This window comes from Mobula hypostoma, chromosome 7 (assembly GCF_963921235.1).
Source record: "Mobula hypostoma chromosome 7, sMobHyp1.1, whole genome shotgun sequence".
NCBI classification, from domain to species: domain Eukaryota; kingdom Metazoa; phylum Chordata; class Chondrichthyes; order Myliobatiformes; family Myliobatidae; genus Mobula; species Mobula hypostoma.
The window spans coordinates 55,411,182-55,437,079 of NC_086103.1; the positions used below are offsets into that span (position 1 = coordinate 55,411,182).

General features: G+C 41.7%; 1 protein-coding gene across 2 annotated transcripts in view; it reads left to right on the forward strand.

The window, feature by feature from the left end:
• The window catches only part of sncb (synuclein, beta), a 104,411-nt gene extending 83,834 nt beyond the window's left edge, over positions 1–20,577 (forward strand). For both annotated transcript variants that reach the window (XM_063052719.1, XM_063052720.1), the window contains exon 6: positions 20,039–20,577. In XM_063052719.1, the coding sequence (XP_062908789.1) occupies positions 20,039–20,071 (33 nt within the window). In that variant the 3' untranslated portion in view covers positions 20,072–20,577. The remainder of the gene's footprint in view (positions 1–20,038) is intronic.
• The last annotated feature ends 5,321 nt before the right edge of the window (positions 20,578–25,898 follow it).

Below are 25,898 nucleotides of genomic sequence, written 5' to 3' on the forward strand. Positions count from 1 at the left end.
ATGTACTGAGATGAGATTATCATCCTTCTTAAATGTGTGTTAGCCAAGAAGTACTGGAAAGACATGTAGTAGTCTCTCTCAATATTCATGCTGAACAACTGCTTGATGCATAAACTCTGCTCCATGGTGATTCAGACAAGCATGACCTGTTGCTGGAAGATTAGTGAAAAATGATGTACGGTCTGCCTGAAGACTGCTGATCTTCCAGTACAATGACCGAATGTCGTGGATGGGCAGATTCCACAGCCCAGAATAACAAGATGAAGGATTGTGCTGAAGCATGGAGCAGCTGTCAAATGGTCTCTAAGCAGAACAGTCATAGTGTAAGGCTCTCCTGCCATTGCATATTGAGAGGCTGAAACCCATATTTAAAAAAACACCAAGACCTCCAGCTGCAGGAATTTATGTGAAACAAGCATGCAACTAGAAGTTGTAACTAGAGTAATGTGCCTTGAACTGAGAATATTGACACGTGATATAATTACAAATTGAATCAAGGAAGTAATATTTTTGAAATAATTGGAAAAATCATAGTACTTCTCAGCACATTTGAAAAACAAATAGGCAAGTTAAATGTAATATTAGGAAACTGTGATTATAGAAAGATATAAGATTTCTGCAACCATTCAAACTGTCTAGTGTTTTCTGTTGAACGAGTATAAAGTAAATAAACTTTATATTTATTGGATCAGATCTCAATATCTGCAGTCTGCTTGAAAAGCAATGCGTTGGGTTTAATTTAAAAAAAACAATATGTGAGAGAAATTCTATCATTGGTTTCAGCATATCAACATCAACAGTCCACAGAAAGGACTATTCAAGCCCAAGATCCTAGTATTTGCACGTCCGAGAAATATGATTGACCTGTTACATTAATTCTCCTGTCATGATGCAAATTTGTACACTGCGGTTAATATAATATCACATGGTCTTTCACAGAATCCCGATGAGCTTTGCTCCTGCATCCAGGAACAGAATATTAATTATTTGCAGTGGAAGTTTCTAGATTATTTTAATGCTGCAGTGACTTTCAACATTTTCGTTCATTGTTGATTGCATCCTCAATGAATAGATACTCTCTTATCTGAAACTCGCACGACTCAGAGGCCTAATTGTACAGTTCCAAAATTCACTGAAAATGTTAAGTTTTTAACAACTGACTTACATGTAGCCCCACTTGAATATCTCTGGGAAAATCAAATTGCTTTTTTTAAACCAAAGGAATGAAAGCAATCCTAAATAACAGATTGCAACATTCCCTTTGCTTATACTCTAATTAAAATTCTTTAAGTAAATTGAAGAGGAATGAATGAATCATTTCAACACTGTCTTGCCAGACATTTTTAAGAAAGACATTCAAGTATCCTAGAGGACCAAGATGAAATATTTGTGTGGCTAATGCATGACCCTACAGCGAGATCAATCACATAATGCCTTGACATTATTCTTCCTAGCATGAAATTCACCGTGCAACTCTCACAGTGAGCTTCAGGGGCTGCTTAGCCTATTTTTATTCATGTGATCTAGCATTCTAAATTTCTAATTTTTGTATTTAAAATGATCAGTCCTGGACCCAGTCTACCATTTGGAACTAACACCTATACTACCCATCTGGCCCCTACTCATTTACATTTCTCCCTACACTCATTCTATCTCTTTCTTTGTCTGCAGTCCACAGCTCAGTGTGATGAGGCTTCAGATGACTTAGTCCTAAGGCCCCATTCTGGAATGTTTGGCTTTTAACACTATTTAACTGACATACAGAAACATTTAAAAACTATTAAGATTCGGGGCTGAAATATGCCTGGTCAGAAGTAGTTCCTCCAACTTCAGTGAAATGGCCTAAGTGACCACAGATGGAGATCGGAGTGAGAGTGGGATAGAGAAATAAAACAGTGGGAAACACAGGGTTGACTGTGTGGATTGAAGGAAAGTGTTCTGCAAATCAGTCACCCTGTCTTTGTTTGGTTTATCCACCATGGATGAAACAATATCATGAGTTCCTACTGCAATACTGTAAAATGAAAGATTTGTGTACAAGTGAATTAGTGCCTCATCTGGAAGTACTTACAATGTTAAATCAGTCTTTTTTTCTTTCTGGCATTATTTGGTATTTCCAACAATTTTGCTTTTATTTCAAAGTTTCAGCAACTGCAGTGATCTTATTAACACACAGTTCCACCATTTTTATTCTCTTTCTGCTGTTCTCATTCATCTCCTTTTAGTTACACTTCTGTAGGGGCTATTCAAACAAACTAATGCTGCTGCAGATGACCGCATGGGTATTTATCATGTATGATGCACCTTCCAACCAATCCAATAATAATCTTTCAAAAAGTCAAGGAGATGTATTCGATCCTTTATTAGCAACTAGCAAAACATATAATCTTGAAGCGATTAAACTTATGAAACTAAAGCTAGCAATATTAGATGTACATAAGCAGACTTAAGCAAAGTTAAAGAGATATAAGGTTGGAGGGCTTTAACCTGATGGCATGAACATCGATTTCTCGAACTTCTGGTAATAGCACCCCCCCCCCCACCTTCACCATTCACCATCCCCTTTTCCCTCTCTCGCCCTATCTCCTTGCATGCCCATCTCTGGTGCTCCAGGGCCTGTGTCCTCTTCTATTAGATTCCCTTTCTCCAGCCCTGTATCTCTTTCACCAACCAAATTCCCAGCTCTTTACTTCACTCCTCCCCATCCCAGTTTCACCGATCACCTTGTGTTTCTCCATCCCCTCCCCCCAGCTTTTAACTCTACTCCTCATCTTTTCCATCTCCAGTCCTGCTGAAGGATCTTGGCCTGAAACATCGACTGTACTCTTTTCCATGGAATAATGGAGTTGAGCACAGGTTCATTTTCTGCTCTCGGGCCCTTGGGGCCCTGGTGATGGCTGCCCCTGCTGTATCTGCATTCTCACAGCTCAGTTCATTGAATTCTTTAGGATATCATACAGTCACTAATTCATTCAGAACAAGAAAATCCTCCTATTTGAAATCCTTTCCTTTAAAACAGACTCTTCCAATCAACTTCTGCTAAATGCTGGGTAATTATTCCAAAATGAACCCTGCTCTAGCTTCTGATCCTAACGTGGACCTCTTTTTTTTTATCCTTTTTCATCACTATCTTAAAATTTACAGAATTAAGGTCAGTAGAGCCAAAATGCTCCTTAGCTATTTGCTTTGACTCATTTCCTAAGATGAAGTCCAGTATTGCACTCTCCCAAGTAGGGCCCTTTACAAATTACCTCAGGAAACTTTCCTGGGCTCACTTCACCAATCTGCCTTATCCAGGCACTCAACACTCTTTGTGGCACAGTCAACATAGGAGAAATTAAAGTTTCCTACTAATATAATGCTCTTATTCTTACAACTGAGAGCAATTTCTTGACACACCTTCTCCTCAAGCTCCTTCTCTAATAGGGATGTATTAGAGGGGAAGGGTACCTTCCCCCACCCTCCCCTTCAAGTTTCCAAGTTCTCTCCACATGGACTCACCGGACAATGCCCAAAGAATGTCACCTAAGTAATACTGTTATGTCCTATTTATCAAACTGACCACAAACAAACCCTGCCCCCTTTGTTTACCTGTACCTCCGTCATGCCTGTATCATCTGTATCCTGGAGTACTGAGCTAGCAGTCCTGCCCTTCACTTAACCATGTTTCTGTTATGGCTGCAACATCTCAGAGCCAATCCACACTCTGAGTTAACCTTCCTTACCACTAAATCTTGACATTGAAATAAATGCAGTTTAACTGAGTATTCCTTGCCTTTACTGTGTCTCTGGCTATCCTGATTACTAAACTTGCTCTCTCTGGCTACTGCTTTAACCAAGGAATTTCTCTGAGTTCCTGGCTTCCCTTCTCCCCACCCACTGATCAGTTTAAACTCTCCCAAGTAGCACTAATAAACTCCCTGCAATGCTTTCGGTCCTTCCCTGGTTCAAGAGCAACCCGGACCTCTGGTACTGGTCACCTCTACCACAGGGGAGATCCCAAATTGTCCAGAAACCTGTATCGCTGCTCCCTCTACCAGCTCCTCAGCCACAATTCAGAATCAAAGAAAAGTACAGTACAAAAACAGGCCCTTTGGCCCATCTAATCCATGTCAAAATCTTTAAACTACCTACTCCATTAACCTGCACCGGGTGGATGGAGAGGTTCCATCCATATACCTATCCAAACTTTGCTTAAACGTTGAAGTCGAACTCAAAGGCATCATTTGTGCTGGCAGCTCTTTCTACGCTCTCATGACCCTCTGCATGAAGAAGTTTCCCCTTATGTTCCCTTAAACTTTTCATCTTTCACCCTTAACCCATAACCTCTTGTTGTAGTCCCAAACAACCTGACGAAGGGTCTCGGCCTGAAACGTCGACTGCGCCTCTTCCTATGGATGCTGCTTGGCCTGCTGCGTTCACCAGCAACTTTGATGTATGTTGCTCAGTGGAAAAGACCTGCTTGCATTTACCCTATCTATACCCCTCATAATTTTGTATACCACTATCATATCTCCTCTCAATCTTCTATATTCTAAGGAATAAAGTCCTAACCTATTCAACCATTCCTTATGCTGTCATCCTCCAGACCCAGCAACTTTCTTGTAAATTTTTCCTGTACTTTTTCAAACTTATTTACATCTTTCCAGTAGGTACATGACTAAAACTGGCCTCACCAACATCTTATACCACTTCAATCATGTCTCCTGTACTGAATAATTTGATTTACGAAGGCTATTGCACCTAAAGCTTTCTCTACAAACCTATCTACCTGTGACACCACTTTCATCAAATTATGGTCCTCTATTCCCAGATTCCTTTGTTCTACCACACTCTTCACTGCCCTACCGTTCACTGTGTAAGACGTATCCTGCTTGGTCCTACCAAAGTGCAACACATCGCACTTGCCTGCATTAAGTTCCATCTGCCATATTTTAGCCCATTTTTCCAGCTGATCCAGATCCCTCTGCAAGCCATGATAGCTTTCCTCATTGTCCACTACACCCTTAATCTTGGTGGCATCAGCAAATTTGCTGATCCATTTAACCCCATTATAATCCAGATCGCTGATATAGATGACGAACAACAACAGACCCAGCACCGATCCCTGTGACATTTCACTAGTCACAGGCCTCCCGTCAAAGAGGCAACTATCTACTACCACTCTCTGACTTCGTCCACAAAGCCAATGTTTAATCTAGTTTTCAACCTCGTTTTGAATGCCAAGCGATTGAACCTTCTTGACCAACCTCTCATGTGGGATCTTGTTAAATGCCTTGCTAAGATCCATGTAAACAACATCTGCTGCCTTGCCTTCATCCACTTTCCTGGTAACTTCCTCAAAAAACTCTGTAAGATTGGTTAGGCATTACCTACCATGTACAAAGTCATGTTGACTATCCTTAATCAGTCCATGTCTATCCAAATAATTATATATCCAGTCCCTTTAATACCTTCAAATAACTTTCCCACTACTGATGTCAGGCTCACCGGCCTATAATTTCCTGGTTTATTCTTAGAGCCTTTCTTAAACAGTGGAACAACCTTAGCTATCCTCCAATCCTCTGGTACCTCTTCTGTCACTAAGGATGAATTAAGGATCTCTGCTAGGGCCCCATGAATTTCTGCACTTGCCTTCTGTAGGGTCCGAGGGAACACCTTGTCAGACCCTGGGGATTTATCTACCCTGAGTTACCTCAGAACAGCAAACACCACCTCCTATGTAATCTGCATAGGGTCCATGAAGTCAATGCCACTTTGCCTCACTTATATAGACTCTGTGTCCGTCTCCTAAGTAAATACAGATGCAAAAAAGAAATTAAGATCTCCCCATCTCTTTTGGCTCCACACTTAGATTACCATTCTGATCTTCCAGAGGACCAATTTTGTCCCTTGCAATCCTTGTGCTCTTAACATATCTGTAGAATTCCTTAGGATTCTCCTTCACATTGTCCACTAAGGCAAAGTCATGCTTCCTTTAGCCCTCATGATTTCTTTCTTAAGTGTTCTCTTGCATTTCTTATACTCCATAAGCACCTCATTTGTTTCTACTTGCCTATACCTGCTATGCACCTCCTTTTTTCTCTCAACCAGGGCCTCCATATCTCTTGAAAACCAAGAGTCTCTACAATTGTTTTCTTTACCTTTTATTCTGACACGCACATAGAAGCTTTGTACTCTCAAAATTTCACTTTGAAGGCCTCCCACTTACCAAGTGCACCCTTGCCAGAAAACAATCTGTCCCAATCCACCCATGCCAGCTCAGTTCTGATATTATCAAGATTGGTCTTTGTCTGATTTAGAATCTCAGCCTGGGGACCAGACCAATGTTTTTGCGTATTTAATTTGAAACTAATTGCATTATGATCACTAGATGCACAGTGTTCCTACACAAACTACTGTCACTTCCCCTGTCTCATTCCCTAACAGCAGACTAAGTATCACACTCTCTCATTGAGACATCTACGAACTGATTAAGGAAGCTTTCCTGAACACATTTGACAAACTCTATCCCATCTAGTCCTTTTACAGAAAGGGAGTCGCAGTCAATATTTCAAAGTTAAAATCACCTATCTTGTGTTTTTTTCACCACTCTGCTGTGATCTCACTACAAAATTGTTCTTCTAATTGCCCAATCCAAAGGGTGGCGAATCTGTGGAATTTGTTGCCACGGGCGGCAGTGGAGGTCAAGTCATTGGGTGTATTTAAGGCAGAGATTGATAGGTATCTGAGTAGCCAGGGCGTCAAAGACTATGGTGAGAAGGCGGAGGAGTGGGACTAAATGGGAAAATGGATCAGCTCATGATAAAATGGCGGAGCAGACTGGATGGGCCGAATGGTCGACTTCTGCTCCTTTGTCTTATGGTCTTATGGTCTAACTGTTCAGTGGCCTGTAATATAGCTCCATTAACATGGTCATACCATTTTTATTTCTCAGTTCCACCCATAACTTCTCACTAGACAAGTTCTTCAGTCTGTACTGACTGAACATTGCCATGACATTTTCCCTGACTGGTAATTCCACCCCTCCTTCCCATTCTGTTGCATCTAAATCAATGGATCCCGGAATATTGAGCTGCCAGTCCTGCCCCTCCTGCAACCAAGTCTCACTAATGGCTACAATGTCATAATTCCATTTGTGGATTCATGCTCTGAGCTCATCAGCCTTTCCTACAATACTTCTTGCATTGAAATGTACACAGCTTAGTGCACTAGTCGCAACATGATTCCTGACTTTGTCTGAGGTCTTCCCATCAACTGTCGGCAGAACCATTCTGCTGACTGTTCTAGCACTCTGGTTCCCATCCCCCTGCAACTCTAGCTTAAACCCCACTATGCAGCACTAGCATACCTTCTCTCTAAGATGTTAGTCCCCTTCCAGTTCAGGTGCAAACCGTCTCTTCTGTACAGGTCTCACCTTCCCTGGAAGAGAGCCCAATGATCCAAAAACCTTATGCCCTCCCTTCCACACCAACTGTTGAGCCACATTTTAAACAGTATAATTTTCCTATTTCTGGCTGCACTAGCACATGTCATGGGTAGCAGTCCTAAGATCACAGCCCTGGAAGCCCTGCCCTTTTAGTACTTAACTCCTTAAACTCACTTTGCAGAACCCCATCACCCTTCCTACCTATGTCATTGGTACCTAAATGGACAATGACCTCTGGCTGTTTACCCTCCCACTTAAGAATGCTGAGGACGCAATCCGAGATCTTCTGGTCCCCGGCACTTGGGAGGCAATATACCATCCAGGAATCTCATTCTCAGCCACAGAACCTCCTTTCTGTATCCCTAACTGATGAATTCCCTATCACCACAGCTCGCCTCTTCTCTCCCTTTCTCTTCTGAATTACAGAGTCAGACAGTGTCAGAGACCCGACTGCTGTAACTTTCCTTTGCTAGGTCATCTCCCCCAAAGTGATATACCTGTGGTTGAGGGGATGGCCACAAGGGCACTCTGCAGTGGCTGTTTAACCCCTTTCCCCTTCCTCACTGTCACCAGTTTCCTTGGTCATGCATCGTGGGTGTAACTACCTCTCTGTATGCCCTGTCTATCACACCCTCAGCCTCCTGAATGATCCGGATTTCATCCAGTTCCAGCTCCAACTCTTTAACACGGAGTGTTAGAAGCTGCAGCTGGATGCACTTCTCACAGGTGTAGTTGCCAGAGACACTTGAGGTCTCTCAGCCTTCCCCCATACCGCGAGCAGCATTCCACTATCCCGCCTGGCATCTCTTCTGTTCTAACTGAGCAAATGTAATGAAGGGAGTCAAAGACTCTACCTACAGCCTTTTTTATAATCTTCTTTGTGACTGAAGCCTCTCTTCACTAAAGCCTCGAAGAGCTAAAGCCTCAAAATCTCCACTCTTAACTCTGTCCTCTCCAATGATGACCACTGCGATGATGACCACCCTGCCTGCCCCTGCCTTACTTTAATTTGTTCTTGTCAATCAATCCCGAACATTGATTGGCTGCTGCTCAAAGCTGTAGTCGGTGCCTTTTCTTTTCGATCAGCGAACCTTAGTGAAACTACATCTTCTCAGGCTTCCAGTCCCTCCAATTGGCCATTTCACAAAGCCAATCTGGTTTATCAATCTATTTCTGACGTCAGTAGCATGGGGCACCAGGAGTAATCTAGAGATCACTACCCTCGAAGGCCTTGTGTTTCTTAACTAGTTACCTAACTCCCTATAATCATGCTACAGGACATCATCCTTTGTTCTACCTAAGCCTTTTGTTTTAATGTGTACAGTGACCTCTGGCTGTTCAAACTCCCCTTGAGAAATTTCTGCAGCCACTCAGAAACAATCTCGACCCTGGCACCCAGAAGGCAACACACCATCCTGATGCCTCTTCTGTGATCACGGAATCTCCTGGCTGCCTTCCTCACTCCTAAGCCTGCTACCACTATTTCCCTGTCGGACCCCACCATCTCAGCCTCACAGCCAGTCATAGTGCTAGAGACCTGACTACTGCTGCTAGTCCCTGAAAGGACATCCCCCGCAGGAGTATCTGAATGGTGTACCTGTTAGTGAAGGTAATAGCCACACGGCAACTCTGCACTGACTACCTATTCCCCTTCCTTTTACTGGTGGTCACCCACCTATCTGAAACCCGTATCCTGAGTGTGGTCATTTCAGTAGAAGTCTCATTTATGAGGTCCTCGGCCTCCTAGGTGATCCTGAGTACATTCAACTCCAGCTCCAGTTCCTTCACCCGGTTTGGCAGGAGCTGCATTTGGGTGCACTTCCCACAGATATAGTGATCAGGGAAACCGTGAGGTTCCCCGACTCCCCCCCCCCCCCGCCCCACATCTTGCAGGAGGAGCATTCCACTGCCCTAACTTCTACTTCTAAATGGCACATTTAGCAAATACGTTTCAAGTTGTGACTGCCATTTGGTATTTTGTACTACCTCAGGCATCTTCCTCTGAGGATAATATACCACAGATTATTCAATGGAAGAACACACCAGGCCAGTGAAGTGAGACCAGTGATTTACTCAGTTGAACCTACATTTTTTTTGCATGTTCATGTGTTTCAAATTGTTGGAGAATTGATCTTTATACTAGGATTACCTTATGTGTCTGCAATTAATGTTATTTCTAAATTGAATTACAAATATGGTTTGAAACTCAGGAAAGTAAAGTTCAGGTATAAATTTTCCTAAAATAGGCATTGCCATTTTAAACAAGGGTAGAATACTGACATTAATAATATTATCAATCGGAACTGGATAAATGTGCCATGAAACAAACAACTGCATCAGTCACTTCTACTTTTCACAGCAGTGCAATTACAAATGCTAGCATAAAATATCATAGCTATTAAGCAAGTGCTGACAGCCAATAATCTTCTTTCTGGATTTCATCTCCTTTGTATTGCCAAACATATTTTCTGATATCAATAATTATGGTGTGCAAGGTTTTAAAATTACAGTGGTATACTCTGTGTTTTCCTGAAATATAGTGATTTGTTACATTTTGATGAATGGCACTGGCAAGTAACAAGCACTGTAAGAAGAGCAGCTTTCTTAGTTGCAACTGACATACAGTATTTTCAGGAAGAATCAAAATTGCGTTAATTGGACAAAAAAACAGAATGCTGAAAGAATTCAGCAGCTCAAGCAAATTCCATGCAGGCAAAAGGTATAAGTCAACATTTTGGATCAAGACCCTGCATTAGGACCTGTCATCAGACCTGATGTAGGATCTTTGTCCCAAATATTGGGTTACTCCTTTTGTTTCCACTGATGCTTGGCCCAGTGAATTCTTCCAAGTGTTCTTTTGTTTGTTCCAGATTCCAGCTTCTGCAGTATCTTTGTTCTTCAGATGATGGTTTATCATTAAATTGCTATTCGGCGTCAATTCTGAAGAAAATTGGAGATGAAGATCAAACTGCTGTTTTTGTTGTGTTATTTGCTTGCCACAGTATGATTATGTTATAGCAGAATTGAAAACTTTGAGGTGCAGCAACATATTCTTTCAGATTCAGATTTTGTTATCGCATGCACATACATCGAAACATTCAGTGAAATATGTTGGTTGCAATTACAACCAAGACGCTTAAGGATGTTCTGGGCACAGGCCGCAAATGTTGCTACACATCCCGGTGCCACTGTAGCATGCTCACAACGTTCAGCAGAAAAACACAAAACACTGTAAAAGAGAAGACAACAAGCAACAAAGCAACAACAGCAAAATAGGCCCCTTTCCTCTCTCCCAGCCAAAACATGGATGGTCCTCCAACTCCAGGATGGGCCTCTAGTCTCCAGTAACCAAACCTCGACTTCCGGATTTCCAGCTGTTTGGGTTTTGGTCTTTGGTATTGAACCCCGGAGTAGCCGATGATAAGACCCCTAACTCCAGGCCTCAGTGGCCCTCATGCCTCCCAGGACCCACCAGCCTAGGATAGGCCAACATGCACAGATGTCTGTTAAAATCAATGATGGGTAATAGAGGATAGAACTAAAAGTGGCTTTATCTCAATTTCAAGTGGACCAATATTACTTTGTTAATTAAAGATCTTCATTTATTATTCAAAGCAAGTTTAAAGAAGAATTCAAATATTATCCTCTCCTTTCTCCATGCACATGTACTTAATTCTATGGGGCCATATATCTGCTGTCTTGCTGCCGTCCTTTAAATCTCTGTGCCAAATACTGAAAACTTGACATACAAGGCCCATCAGTATTTTGTCCAACCCTAGCAGAGTAGTGAATGCAACAAATTGAAAAAGAAGCAAAAGAACAAAAGTCTCTATTCATACCACATAATAGCCAATGTATATCAAAACGTTGTAAGAAGAATATTTTAAAAAATCAAGATAATGAAAATGCATTCTTCCCAGTGAAGCTTTTATTCTCTGCTACAATGCCATTTGTATTCTGAAGCTCTGTAATACTCCTAGTTCCCTTTGGCACATTCTGAACATACTAGTCTTCTATTAAATACATTAATCAGAATCAGGGTCAGATTTATTATCATGACATATGCCATAAAATGTGTTGTTTTGTGGCAGCAGTACAGCGTAAAACATAAAAAACTATCACTTAGAATTAAAAAATAAATACTGTATACAAGGAATAGTGAGGTGTTGTTCATGGTTTGGTGAGAAATCTAATGGTAAAGAGGAAGAAATTGTTTCTTAAACATTAAGTGTGGGTCTTTAGACTTCAGGCTCATGAGTGGTATCACTAAAAAGCCTTGTACTCAATGTCACTGATACGAAGGAATTGATTGTGGATTTCAGAAGGGGAAGTTGGGAGATGCACATCAATCCTTATTGAGTACTCAGCAGTGAAAACGGTGAGCAGCTTCAAGTTCCCATGTGCCCACATCTCAGAGGGTCTATCCTGGGCCCAATGTATCGATGCAAACATGAAGAAAAGATGACAGCAGCGATACTTCATTCGAAGTTTGAGATTTGGTATGTCACCAAAGATTCTAGTAAATTTCTGCAAATGTACTGTAGCATGGAGAGCGTTCTGACTGCTTGTGCCACCACATGGAATGGAGGCTCCAATGCACTGTTGTAGACTCAGCCAGCTCCATCATTGGCATAAGCCTTCCACCGTCAAGGACACCTTCAAAAGGTGCTTTAAGAAGGCAGCATCCATCATTAAGGACCCTCCCATCTACTACATGTCTTCTTTTCATTACTGACATCTGGGAGCAGGTACAGGAGCCGGAAGACGCACACTCAATATTTTAGGAACAGTTTCTTCCCCTCTGCCATCAGTATTCTGAATGATCAATGAATCCATAATTACTACTTCACTATTGTCTTCTCCTATTTGCACTTTATTTATTTTTCATATACTTCTTATTGTAACATATTGATTTTATGCATTGCACTGTGCTGCTGCCACAAAGCAAGAATTTTCATGATATGTTCAGTGATAATAAACCTGATTCTGATTCTGTACCTTCTTCCTGGCATTAGTAATTATCTATTGTTCCTTTATCCGGAACTGCACCTGGGAGCAAAAATCCTGTGGTGAAAATCTGGATAAAGGAGTATGCTGGTGGACAGGCCTGGTTAGACTACATACACACATAGGTAACCCAGCAAAAGAATCCACCAAAATTTAAGCTTTTTGTTAAAGGTTTTCCTTATTTGCCCCATAAACATCAAAACATAATGTGAATTGTGTTGTTTGCATCAAATCAAATCAGTGAAGTTAGTTTTGGGTCTTTTTAAATTTTTTTTTTATTAAGTGCAATCGTGAACAATAGCCAGATCAGAAATGCTGATCGTCAGCTAGTTCCCAAAGAGAACTCTGATAGGCCAATCAGATGGTTCATTGCTGCTGGGCGATAGAACACAGATAAAATCATATGTACAATTAAGAAACATTAAGAACTGGTAGAAATACTGGAGTCATGATGATCATGATGAAGTCTGCTGGAGAGAGACATTCATACACATGCTGTCCTCCATAATTCAAAGAGATTGAAGGATAAGGTTGCAGAGTGACAAAACGTGGCAGGAGCAGTTGGAACTAAAAACTAATCCCCACTGGGAGAAAACAGCACCTGTTCTTTCCGCACTGTTCTCCAGCAGTTTAAGGACTAAGTCCAGCCGGAACATAACTCACAAGTGTTCTTGAAAGTCAGGTATTAACCCTACCTACCAACAACCAAGCATTGCCATCCTGGTCCCCTTCATGATAGCTTATGAAGAAGCATGTGACTTCCCTCCCAGAGATGATAGGTGTTTGTGCACTCGACTCTTGAAGGCTTGGACCCCATCGTCGCAGATGTTTCCAACCACAGCATCTGGAAGGCTGTTCCAAATTCTGATAGCACAGTGAAGGAAGCTTCTATCCTGTGTGTAGGTTCTCACATCAGGCACAGAAACAGCATAAGCAAGCACAGACAAGCTTGATCGTGTGGTGCACCGTCTCCCATAAGATGAAAGCAGCATGGCGCGAAGGTCTACCATCACTCCAGCAGAATATCCAATATTGCCTGGGGCTAAGGTTGCCAACAGTCCCATATTAACTAGGATGCCTCATATTTTTAAAGATAAATTGCTTGCCCTGTACAAAATCAGCTACTATCCTCCTTCCCATCTCCTCACCTTTTTTTATTCTGGCACCTTCTCCCTTCTTTTCCAACTTTGAAGGGTCTTGGCCCAAAATGTTGACTGGTTACTTATTTCCATAGATGCTGCCAGCATTTTATGTGAGCTACTTTACTGAGCTTGCTATCGATCAGAATATTTTCGCCTTGCTAATCCTGAAGGTATATGATAATTCCCTATGGGAAGATCATTGCAAGATTGGTTACTCTGTTCAGGTGAATCAATTTACTGTTGACAGCTAAGCACAGCAAGCTGCTGGTAGAATTGTATTTACATTAGTCTGGGGCAAGAGATCAGAATTTTTGCCTCATGCAGAAACCAGAAGAAAGTTTGTAATATTTTTAATAGTCCAAAATTCTTTCTCAGTTCCAGTAGTTTCTTTGATTCTCCACCATGATGAATTGGTGCAAGTGGATTACCTGTACCTCGTCATTTCTGAATCCCTTCCAGCCTTCTGTGCAGTTCTTTCTCAATGATCTTCTTAAAATCTATATGGATAATGTACACTGTATTCTTTTGATCATAAACAATCCAGTCAAACACAAAAGGCTTTTTACAAATTTGTACAGGCTTTCCTTAATTAACTCAAACCTTTCTAAATTTTTAACAATTTTTCTCTTGATTATTTTTCAAACTACCTGCTTTGTTGTAACTTTGAATACGCTCTTATCCTTTCATGGACAATTTTCATATTTGACACTTTATAATCCTGCTGTGGGTACAGCCACAAATTAGCAGAGGTTTGAGATCAGGGTTTTCCTTCTCCTAGATCAGCTGACTAGCCCCATCTGCCAAAAACGACTGGTGTTAAGGCATCAGTAACTCTTCTTTGATCCTTCTCCTGTCAGTAGAAACAGCTAAGCCACACATGGAGACCAAAAGCTGGACTTGGTTGTCAGAGGAGCTGCCTTGCAGCTATACCCATTCATAGACAAGGCTTCGGGAATAAACCCCAAGGAAAAATCCAGGGCTAGAGTCCCCAAAGCGGTCCTATGATAAACTCAACGCTGACTGGCAATGCTGCTGGTGCCAAACTGTATGGGCTTCTGATGTTCCTTTGGATTCATCAGCTGTGTGGCAATAGGGAGGCTGCTACGTAGTTTACTCTCCATATTGTACTGCCCTGGCTTGCACATCACATAGACAGCTGGGATACAATCCTGACCAATGGAGAGCCTCACAGTTTACTCTGCTTCACTTTGAGTTTTCCTGACAAAGAAAACAGTAGGTCAGAGTTTTGGCCAAGAATTGCAGCCAGGATTTTGCATTTAATGGTGAACAGCAACAGCAATCACTATTAGCAAAATTAAATGAGAATATACTTAAAAGCAAATAGTATTGTTCCAACAAGTACTTTCAGAATCTGTATGGAGGAATTTTCATAGTGAGGGCAACCAAGCCCAGCTAGAATTACTCAGACCACAGACTGTGCCATGTCCCACCAAGACAGCTTTCAAAGCCTCTCTACTGTGCAGCAGGATAGAGTAGGAAGAAAAAGGAGAGCAGACAAAGAATGTGAGTGAGATCAAGATGATACAGAAAGGTAAAGGAGGGAAGCCATGGAGAGAATAATGACGGAATTGTGGTGAGCAAGGTGGAAGTAGAGTCGGAGAGGGAGACAGAGAAGGGGAAACAAATGGAAGTAATATCTGTCATATATCCCTTATTGCACCGGATATGCCATGCACTTATAAAAAGCTGGCCATCCCATACAAACCATCTCTTAGTCACCTTGGTACCTGACCGCTACATCTTCATTCCTGGACCAAATAGCAATTGCCTTGGAGTCTCCTGATAGCATAACGGCAATGTTTTTGAAGTCAGAAACAAAGCAAATTGAAACACATTCTGCAGTGATATTCCCAGTGGGAATTTCCATTGTCTATCTCTACAATGCTTTTCAACAAAGTGAATAAGCCCCACTCACAATAAGCTCAGACTACACCAGTTCTTTATTAATGTAATTCTATAGTGACAGCTTAGTTCAGGTACCTTTCTTACCATCCCCTTCTACACCCCCCTGCCCGCACAGACACCCTGGACCCCACTATGCTCATTACCCACTGTACTTACCTTGTTGCGTGGCTTCTAGTCTGTGGAATAATATAAATGCCTGAAATCAAAAAGTAACTGGTGGCATTTTGATGAAGCCCAGACTTCATAATTACTCCAGCTTATTCTCGCTGGAATAGCGATCTGCCCAATGCATTACCCCAGTCAGTTACTCAAAGGTACAATTGCCTATTGAGAGCAAAAGTATAAAACATAGTGAAGACAGACTCCAGCGAATTGAGTAGACGAGACCAATGGAAGGTCCAACGGTCAAGAAGGCAGTCTCTGCAAGCGTCGTGGAACGTGTAGAGCAGGACAAGACACAGAAGTTGTCTTGGATATCCACTGCGCCTAGTCCTACCTCTAGCTGTCTCGACTCTTGTCTTGCCACTGGATCCAGATGGGAATTGGGAAGAGAGAATGAGACTGACGCTGCGCAACTCTCCCTCACTTAAATCCAAATCACGCGCTAGTCTTGGCACCATCATAGAGGCCAGCTGGTGGCGCAGTGACATCAGCGCTGGACTCCTGAACAAAGGTTCCTGAGTTCGAATCCAGTCGGGCCGCTCCCAGGCACGCTTTCCATCCGTGCCAGGTTGTGTCGAGCTAGCAACTCGAGCTCCTGAAAAGTACTAATGGTGTCGAGGTCTTCATCGATGACAATGGACGAACCTTATAAAGCATAGATAAAAATGAAACTGATGGACTGGGAAAAGCTAGTTGGTTAATCAAATCTCTCCCATAACATGATGGCTGGAACAGAACTTTTAAACATTTACTCTTGGCATACTATCCCCAAACAAAGAATTTGGAAGATGGCTGAAGAAAGCTTGCTTGCTTATTTACTGAGACAAAAAATGTTGCATGGACAGGCATTAAAATGAGGATAAAAGATAAAATTTGCAAAATAATAAATGAGCAAAGGAATTAAGATATCACCAGGAGAGTCATACTTCATGACAAATTGATGCATGTTGCAGACTTTGATATATTCTGTAACAGGATTAAAAATACCACTGACGCAACTGAAAGGTTGATTGATGCCTTTGAACAAAATGAAAAGGAAACAGAAGCAGAAAGAATTGAAAGGATTGTCTAAAAACAATAGGAGGATTGTTAATTGATCTGTAATGGAAGTAAAAATCCAGAATTTTACATTTGAAATTACTAATTATATTAGCTGATGAAATAAGATATTTTTATTTGGATTTTTGTACAGGATGAGCATTATTCCTTTTCACTTGTACTCTACCATTTAGCATTTACTAAATTCACTTTGATTTAGAATCTTTTGGCATTTAATAACACAGCAAATTACAGGATCAAACCATGGCAAAACTCCGATAATCCACTGACGATTCTAAAGTTCTGATGATTGAGGTTCAGATTTACATTTATTTATCACATGTACCTTGAAACCTACAGTCAAATGTACCATTGGTGTTAACAACCAACACAACCAAGAATGTGCTGGGGGCTGCCTGCAAGTGTCACCAGACATTTGGCTGTCAACATAGCATGCCCACCATGTTCAGCTGAACAAAAATGAATATAGAACATACCAGGTGACCAACTAACAACAGCAAAACAAGCCCCATTCCTCCCTCTCAACCACCCACCCATCCACGCACATCCACACTTCTCTAATCCCAGGAGAGGCTGCTTTCGGCCTCCAGCAGACTCATGGATTTGCAGCCATTGTGCTTTGATTTCCCCAGCAGACCTGCAAAGATTCACAGACTCGGGCCTCTGGCCATCGAGCTCAACTTCCAGACTCCCATTGGACCTTTGGGTTTCAATCTGGACTTCTGATGGACCTTCTGGCTTCAGTTTTCAGTATCAACCCAGGACTCGTGAATGGCCAATGAATGAGAACTCTGGATGAGGATCTGAATTCCAGGCCTTGAACTCTAGACCCACTGATGATGAGGCTCGAACCCCAGTTTTGATGATTCGTGTACCTAGGAAGTCACCATCACTCATAACTCCTACCCGTACGGAATTCTGATCCTAGAACCTGCTGATGGCTTCCCGTCTGCCAGCCCGACATTTGTCCACGTCCACTTTGCTGGCCTTCAAACACGGAGTGGAGGTTTAGACTCAGGCCTGTCCTCTAATTCCCCACATCCCTGTTCCTAACCCCTAAACCAATCCTAACTCTCCTCTCTGTCCCTGAGTCTATCCCTATGAACATCAAAAACCCTGAAGACCAACAAAGTCTGAGCCACAACTACATCACAGTAAAAAAAAAGTAATTTGTTTTTCTCTGAAGAGGGTATGCATTTTTCTGCATTTTATGGCACGAAGTAATTGGAATTACATACAACTCATCAGTCATGGTAAAATAAAGTCTTCTACAGCTTTGACTGTGGTGTAAGAAATTTAACCATGATTTCCAATTCTTCATTTAGTAAAGGAATGCCAAACATATATTCAAATTAACTCTGAGGTATTTATCAAGCTGAAAATATGCACTGTAATATATATAACAATGGGTAAATCAAAATGTCGAACCAAGATAGGGGAGGCTGCAATGAGAATTCTTAAAAAATTAAGCTGTGTTATTGTGATTACTCCATGTTGTCGAGCTTTGGGCTTCACATACTTTTTTGGTAAATAAATTATTTATTCTGCTATCTTCAAAGCCATCTCCTAAAATTAATATTTATTAGCTCTTGACTAATTTTATTCTGCAGGTAGAGGATTATTAATGTGAAGAATATATTTGGTTAAATGCCAACTAATTTTTGTACACCCTACTGTAAGTCACTGGCATTAATTTATTCACATAAGGATGATCCAAGAATTTCACTGTGTATTTTATATGTTCAGGTGTAGTTCATCCACTTCCAGGTTTGATGTACAGAAATTAATTGGCTTTTGAGTGTAAATAGGTGAATAGATAGATAGATATACTTTATTGATCCCGAGGGAAATTGGGTTTCGTTACAGCTGCACCAACCAAGAATAGAGCATAAATATAGCAATACAAAAACCGCAATCAAACAACAAAATGCAAGCTATGCCAGATGAAAATAAGTCCATGACCAGCCTATTGGCTCAGGGTGTCTGACCCTCCACGGAAGGAGCTGCAAAGTTCGATGGCCACAGGCAGGAACAACCTCCCGTGACGCCCAGTGTTGTATCTTGGTGGAATATGGCCGGGGTCCAACAGCAAAAAGTTCAAAAGTTCAGAAACAGCAAAAATATCAGATATTGTTTTTGATAATCATCTAATTGTGTAAAGGTTTATTTTTAATTTGCAAAATAAGCTAAAAGACCCTTTAAAAGTGCTGTCCTCTCTACTTGGGACCAAAATAATACAAAAGGTAATGAGCTATATTTTTTTCCCTGGAGAGGGTCCATTATGTACAGCCTTTTTTTCTCAGTGATGTACATCATCCTGTTCAGTCACATAGGACGTCAGAATACCTAATTCAATGTCACACATGAATGGCATCAGTTCTAAGTCAAGTTCAAGGAGTTTGAGTACACAAGCAACTTCAACTTTCTTTCATGTCACCCTTCCAATATTGCGGCATCTTCTTAAAGAGTTTGTTAGTAATTATGTTACCCAAGATAGAGTGATACGAGTTTGTCCCCAGTCATAAACCTTCCTGTCTCCATGTGTTTGGCACTTCTTTGGGCAGCCAGATTTCAAGGTGACCAGAAAGAAGCCCCTACAAAGGACTGTGAGAACAGCTGAGGGGATCATAGGGGTCTCCCTGCCATCCACTGGGGACATTTATCAGGAGCGCTGCATACACGGGGCCCTTAGTATTACCAAAGATCACACCATCTATCCAGCGTCTTCTTTGACTTTCTACCATCAGGCAGGAGACTATGATGCATAAAAACAAGAATGGTCAGGATGAGAAATGGTTTCTTCCCCCAGGCTTCTGAACACCCTGCCAGATTGTATTCAAAATGTTCTGTATCTTACAATATTTAATATTAGTGCACTTTAGTTTGTTATTATTGTGTGATTCTTCTGTAGATTTTATCCTTACCTTCTTCATAAGTTATCGTGTGTTGTGCTTAATGAGTACTACTGTCCCTTAGAGCCTGGTTCGGAGAAACATTCTCTCATTTCCATATACATTATATGGTTATATACATTATATACATAATGACTTGACTTGAGATGGTCCACAATGCCTGCCAAAGTGAAAAATTCTTGTGAGGGCAAAAAAAAGTCACATTTAGAGGCTAATGCTGTTCCCAGCATTTATGATGAGTGAATTCAAACTTAGTGATGAAAATATCAGCTGTGGATGAACTGTAGTTACTGCATATGATTACAAATGAGTAAAGATGAAATGTGATGACCTTCAGTATATTGTGGGAAACAAATTCTTATTGGGAAGGTAATGTATATCTACTTTTTTTTCCTTTTTAGGGGGAATATGAAGAATATGAAGCAGAGGCATGAGCAGGAATATAAAAAGAAAAATTGGTATAAAACAATTACTCTAATTGTCTTCTATTGATTCAATGATTCTTTAACTTTTTATTAATTTGTTATAAAGTGTAAAAGGATTCTTCGTTAGTCATAATGTTATAAGATTTTAACTGTCACGGTTTATTTATTGACTTCCTCCCACCAAAACGAGACCTCGACTTTGTAGAGATGACATTGTCTGTGAACTGTTTCAATATGATTTCATGTGTTTAAGGACAAATACTATTGCAAATGTCAAGTTTGAATTTCAGATTAAATAGCTATCTAGCTGTACATTGCTTGTTTGTGACTAAGTATTTCATACTAATTTTTATACATTGTTGTACTTGAATGTTTTACTGTAACAACCAAATAAGAACTAAGTAGAATCTTTATTATATTGAATTGTGGTGTAAACGTATCCAGCTGAGTCACAAATCAAACAAACAGAACAAGATATGTCTTCTTGCTGAAAAGAATGCCCACCTGTAAATAAAGCAATAAAATTACAATTTGTCTGTTTCTGTAATCTTTCTCTGGAAGAGAAAATTAACAAACAATTGTTTGCCAATCAATAACTGTAAGTGTATTGATTGACCTCTTAAATCAAACACTATTTTTATACTAATTCCATTCTTAAAGTCAGATAAGAACATAGAATATAGAACGTGGAACATAGCCCTTCTGCCATGATGTTATGCCAGCCTTTTGACCTACCCCATGATCGTAAAACATAGAACAGTACAGCACAGGAACAGGCCGTTTGGCCCACAATATTGTGCCGAACCAGCTAAAAGGCAAATCAAAAACACCCAAACGCTAATCCCTCCTATCTATACAACGTCCATATCCCTCCATCTTCCTTTCATCCATATGCCTATCGAAACATCTCTTAGAAGCCTCTAATGTATTTTCCTCTACCACCATACTAGGCAGCACATTCCAAGCATCCATGAATCTCTGAGTAAAAAACTTACCCCTCACCTTCAATGCATGCCCTCTGGTATTAGACATTTCAACCCTGAGAAACAAATACTCCCTGTCCACTCCATCTATGCCTCTCATAATCTTATAAACCTCTGACCGATCTTTCCTCAGCCTCTGGCACTCTAGAGGAAACAACCCAAATTTATCCAGCCTCTCATGATAACACATGCCCTCTAAACCAGGCAGCATCCTGGTAAACCTCTTCTGCACCCTCTCCAAAGCCTCACGATCTTTCTTGTAGTGGGGCTACCAGAATAGTATGAAATACTCCTGATGTGCCCTAACCAGAGCTTTATAAAGTTGCAACATAACCTCTTGACTTTTGAACTCAAAGCCTCGACTAATAAAAGCAAGCATTCCATAAGTTTCCCTAACCTCCTTATTGACCTGTGTATCCTCTTTCAAGGGAACATGAACTTGGATCTCGAGATCTGTCTGTTCAGCAACACTGTTAAGAATCTTGCCCTTAACAGTGTTCTGTCTCCTTGCATTTGCCCTACCAAGGAGCAATATCTCACATTTATCTGGGTTAAACTCCATCTGCCATTTCTCTGCCCATAGCTGCAAATGATCTATATCACATTGTATTCTTTGTCCGTCTTCCACGCTATCCACAGTCCCACCAATCTTGGTATCATCCACAAACATACTAACCTACCCATCTACATTTTCATCCAAATCATTTATATGCATCATGAACAGCAGAAGTCCCAGTATAGATCCCCGCGGAACACCACTAATTACAGACCTCCAGCTCAAATACGTGCCTCCAACCATTACCTTCCGCCTTCTATGTACAAGCCAGTTTTGAATCCAAACAGCCAATTCGCCACAGGCCCCATGCATATCAATCTTCTGGATTAGCTTCCCATCAGGAACTTTGTCAAACACCTTACTAAAATCCATGTAGACAACATTCACTGTCCCACCCTCATCAGTCTCTCTTGTCACCTTGTCAAGAAATTCAATCAAGTTGGTAAGACACGACCTGCCTCGCACAAAGCAATGCATGTGTGTTTGTGTTCATGTGTATGGCCATTTGAATAAATCCAGAAGATGGGACGATAGCAAATGAACAAAGGAACAACATTTGCCATCCTCCTATCTTCTGGTATTATTCATAGGGCCAGTGAAGATGCAAAGACCATCTCCAAAACAGCTGCAATCTCTTCCTCATTTCCCTCGGGTATATCCCGTGCAGCCCTGTAGACTTATTTGTTTCAAAAGTACAAGCACTACCTCTTTTTTCATATCAATATGCTCCAGTACATTAGTCTGCTCTATGCCTACCTGATATTCATCAAGATCCCTTTCACTACTGAACACCGAAGTAAAGTATTCATTAAGGACCTCTCTTATCTCCTCCAACTCCAGGCACATGTATACCCCTTTATCCCTGATCTGTCCTACCCTCACCCTAGTCATCCACATGTTCTTCAAGTGTTTGGGGTTTTCCATAATCCTGCTCACAAAGGCCTTCTCACATCCCCTTCTAGCTCTCCCAAGTCTCTTCTTTGTCTTATTTCTGGCTACCTTATAACTCTCAAGAGCCTTTGCTTGCTAAACAGTAAATATGCTTCCTTTTTCCTATTGATTAAAATTTCCACCTGTCTTATCAACCATGGTTCCTTCACTCTACTATACTTTCCCTGCCTCAGGGGGACAGATATATCCAGAACTTCATGCAAATGATTTCTAAACAACCTCCACATTTCCTCATTAGTGCATTTCCCTGAGAACATCTGTTTCCAATTTGCACTCACAAGTTCTTGCCCTCCACCAATTAAATATTTTCCCATGCCATTTGCTCCTATTCTTGCCCAAGTCTATGTTAAAATTTAGGGAGTTGTGGTTGTTGTCTCTGAAATGCTCACTCACTGAGAGATCTGACCAGGGGTGCGCAGTGCTAGCCGGAGCGCGTCTGGCACATCTTTAAGAAAAAAGCCGAAATAAACAAGCTAATTAATTAGGTGCCACCCAGGGTGATTTGGGTATCTCGGAAACTGCTGATCTCCTGGGATTTTTATGCACAACAAACTCTGGAGTTTACAAAGTATGGTGCCAAAAACAAAAAAAATCCAGAAGTGGCTGTTCTGTGAGCAAAAACATCTTGTTAAATTCATTGGCTGAATGTCTTTTTACTTTTGGCATTAGGCCACGAACTTATCAATCACCCCTGCTGTGGACCACTTCTACAAAGAAGGGATCCGTGTACTCCATGACCACTGGACTAAGTGTAAATGTAGGAGAGGACTATGTTGAAAAATAAATGTGCTAGGTTTTCTAAAATTGACTCCTTCTACCTTAGGCCGCAAACTTATCAATCACCCCTCGTATACTTGCGTATCTGCTCTTCAGTGTTGCTTTAGCTTTGGGGGGGGGTGTTTAAGGGGCTATAGAATATTCTCTTCCTGTTCCTGACTTCCACCCACACTGACTTACTCCACTCCACGACGTCCTCCATTTCTACAGCTGTGATATTATCTCTGAATAGCAGTACAACTTCCCCACCTTCTTTCCCTCTTTCCCTATCCTATTTTGAAACATATACCCCCAAAACATCAAGTAGCCAATACTGCCTTTGTGACAGCTAAGTCTCTGTAATGGCCACAACATTATAATTCCATGTACTGCTCCATGCTCTAAGTTCATCACCCTTGTTCTTAATACTTCTCACATTAAACACATTTCAATGCATCCAGCTGACTGTATTTATGTCCTATCCACTGTCTATCCTTTCTCAGCATCTCACCACAAAATGCTCCTATCTCTTCACCAAATGCCCCATCATCTGGCCTGTCACTTGGTTCCTATTCCCCTGTGAAGTTTATTTAAACCCTTCCCAACAGCTCTAGCAAACCTGCCCACAAGGGAATTGATCTCTCTCAAGTTCGGGTGTAGCACATCCCATTGGTACAGGTCACACCTTCCCCCAGAAAAGATCCCCATGAAACCCTTTCCCCTGCACCAACTCTTCATCCACACATTCATCTGTCCTATTTTTACCCTCATTGGCATGTGACGCAGGAGGCAAGCCAAAGATTATGACCTTTTTGGTTTCATTCCTAGCACTCTATATTCACTCTTCAGCCCTCTTCCCTTTCCCTGGCTCTGTCATTGGCACCAAAGTGTACCACTACTTTTGACTGCTCACCCTCTCCCTTTAAAACGTTGTGAATCCAATCCTTGACATCCCTACCCTGGTGCCTAGGAGGAAGCATACCATGTGAAAATCTTGTTCATGTCCTATCTGTTCCCCTAACTACTGCTAACTAATCCCCAATCACTACAGCTCTCCTCCTCCCCCTTCCCTTCTGAGCCTCAAATCCAGATTCAATCCCAGAGACATGGCCACTGCGACTTGCTGTAACTATTAGAGTCTTGGAGATGGTGAAACAGGTGTATTACTGCTGAGTCCTGAGCAGAGGCAGCTGGTGGTACCCAACACCCTCCAGGCAAATCCTATTGCATCTGGACTAAGCACGCACGTCCTCAGATTCCACCTCCTTTTCAATTTGCTTCACAGTTACAGATGGTGGAAACATCCCCAGTGACTTTCTCCTCCCCCCTCATGGCAGCTAAGCCCCCACGTTTCTCCCCTTTGAGATAGATACAGTCTGAGCAGCTGGCGAATGAGAGCATGGATGATGCAAATGACAAAATACAACCACCCGTTTTAACACTCCCACAACATGGAACTTTGCCAAAATTCGGAAGTTAGCTTAGAGATGGAATCCTGGTGTGGTGAGTCATTAAGAATGAATAACTGACAGCAAGAACAGGCGGGAAGGACCACACAGATCCTAATTCTCCAGGAAGCATCTTCTTATGCAATTTCACTGGAATGAGATCAGAAAGCATTTCAATAGGTCTGGCCACAGCAAATGAACATGCACAAAATAATGTTTAGGACTCAAGTTCACTTGCCTAAATGCATGCAGAGGGCACACATCAGGGACTTTGCATAGCACTGAGAGCAGAGCTTGGAGATTACCCTTTACAGGAGAGAAATGATTGCCAGCTTCAATTCAACACTTGGAGACCCAGCTTCTGATGATCAATGCTTCAGCTTCCTCTGCAGGAGAATCAGGAGCATCCTGGGGCCTAGGGATGGCAGAAAGAGAAGAGACTTAAAGATTTTTAAAGATTAGCTTTATTTGTCACATGTACATCAAAACATTGAAACTTATTGTGAAATGCATCCACAAACAAGCGAGCATCTGCAGATGCTGGAAATCCAAGCAACACCCACAAAATGCTAGAGGAACACAGCAGGCCAGGCAGCATCTATGGAAAAGACTACAGTCAACATTACGTGCAAGGGCCCTTTGGTAGGTCTGGAGAAAAAAAGATGAGTTTAAAGGTGGGGGGAGGGGCGGGAGAAACACAAGGTGATAGGTGAAACCAGAAGGGGGAGGGGTGAAGTGAAGAGTTGGGAAGTTGATTGGTGAAAGAGATACAGGGCTGGAGAAGAGGGAGTCTGATGCAAGAGCAGAGAAGGCCATGGAAAGAAAAGAAGTGGGGAGGAGCACCAGAGAGAGGCGAAGGGCAGACAAGGATATAAGGTGAAAGCGGGAAAAGGGGATGGGGAATGGTGAAGAGGGGAGGGGCATAACCAGAAGTTCGAGAATTCGATATTCATGCCATCAGATTGGAGGCTACACAGAAGGAATATAAAGTGCTGTCCCTCCAACCTGAGTGTGACCTCATCACAACAGTGGAGGAGGCCATAGGTAGACATATTGGAATGGGAAAGAGAAGTGGAATTAAAACGGGTGGCCACTGGGCATCGTTTGTGTCGAGGATGTGCTGGGGGCAGCCCACAAGTTTC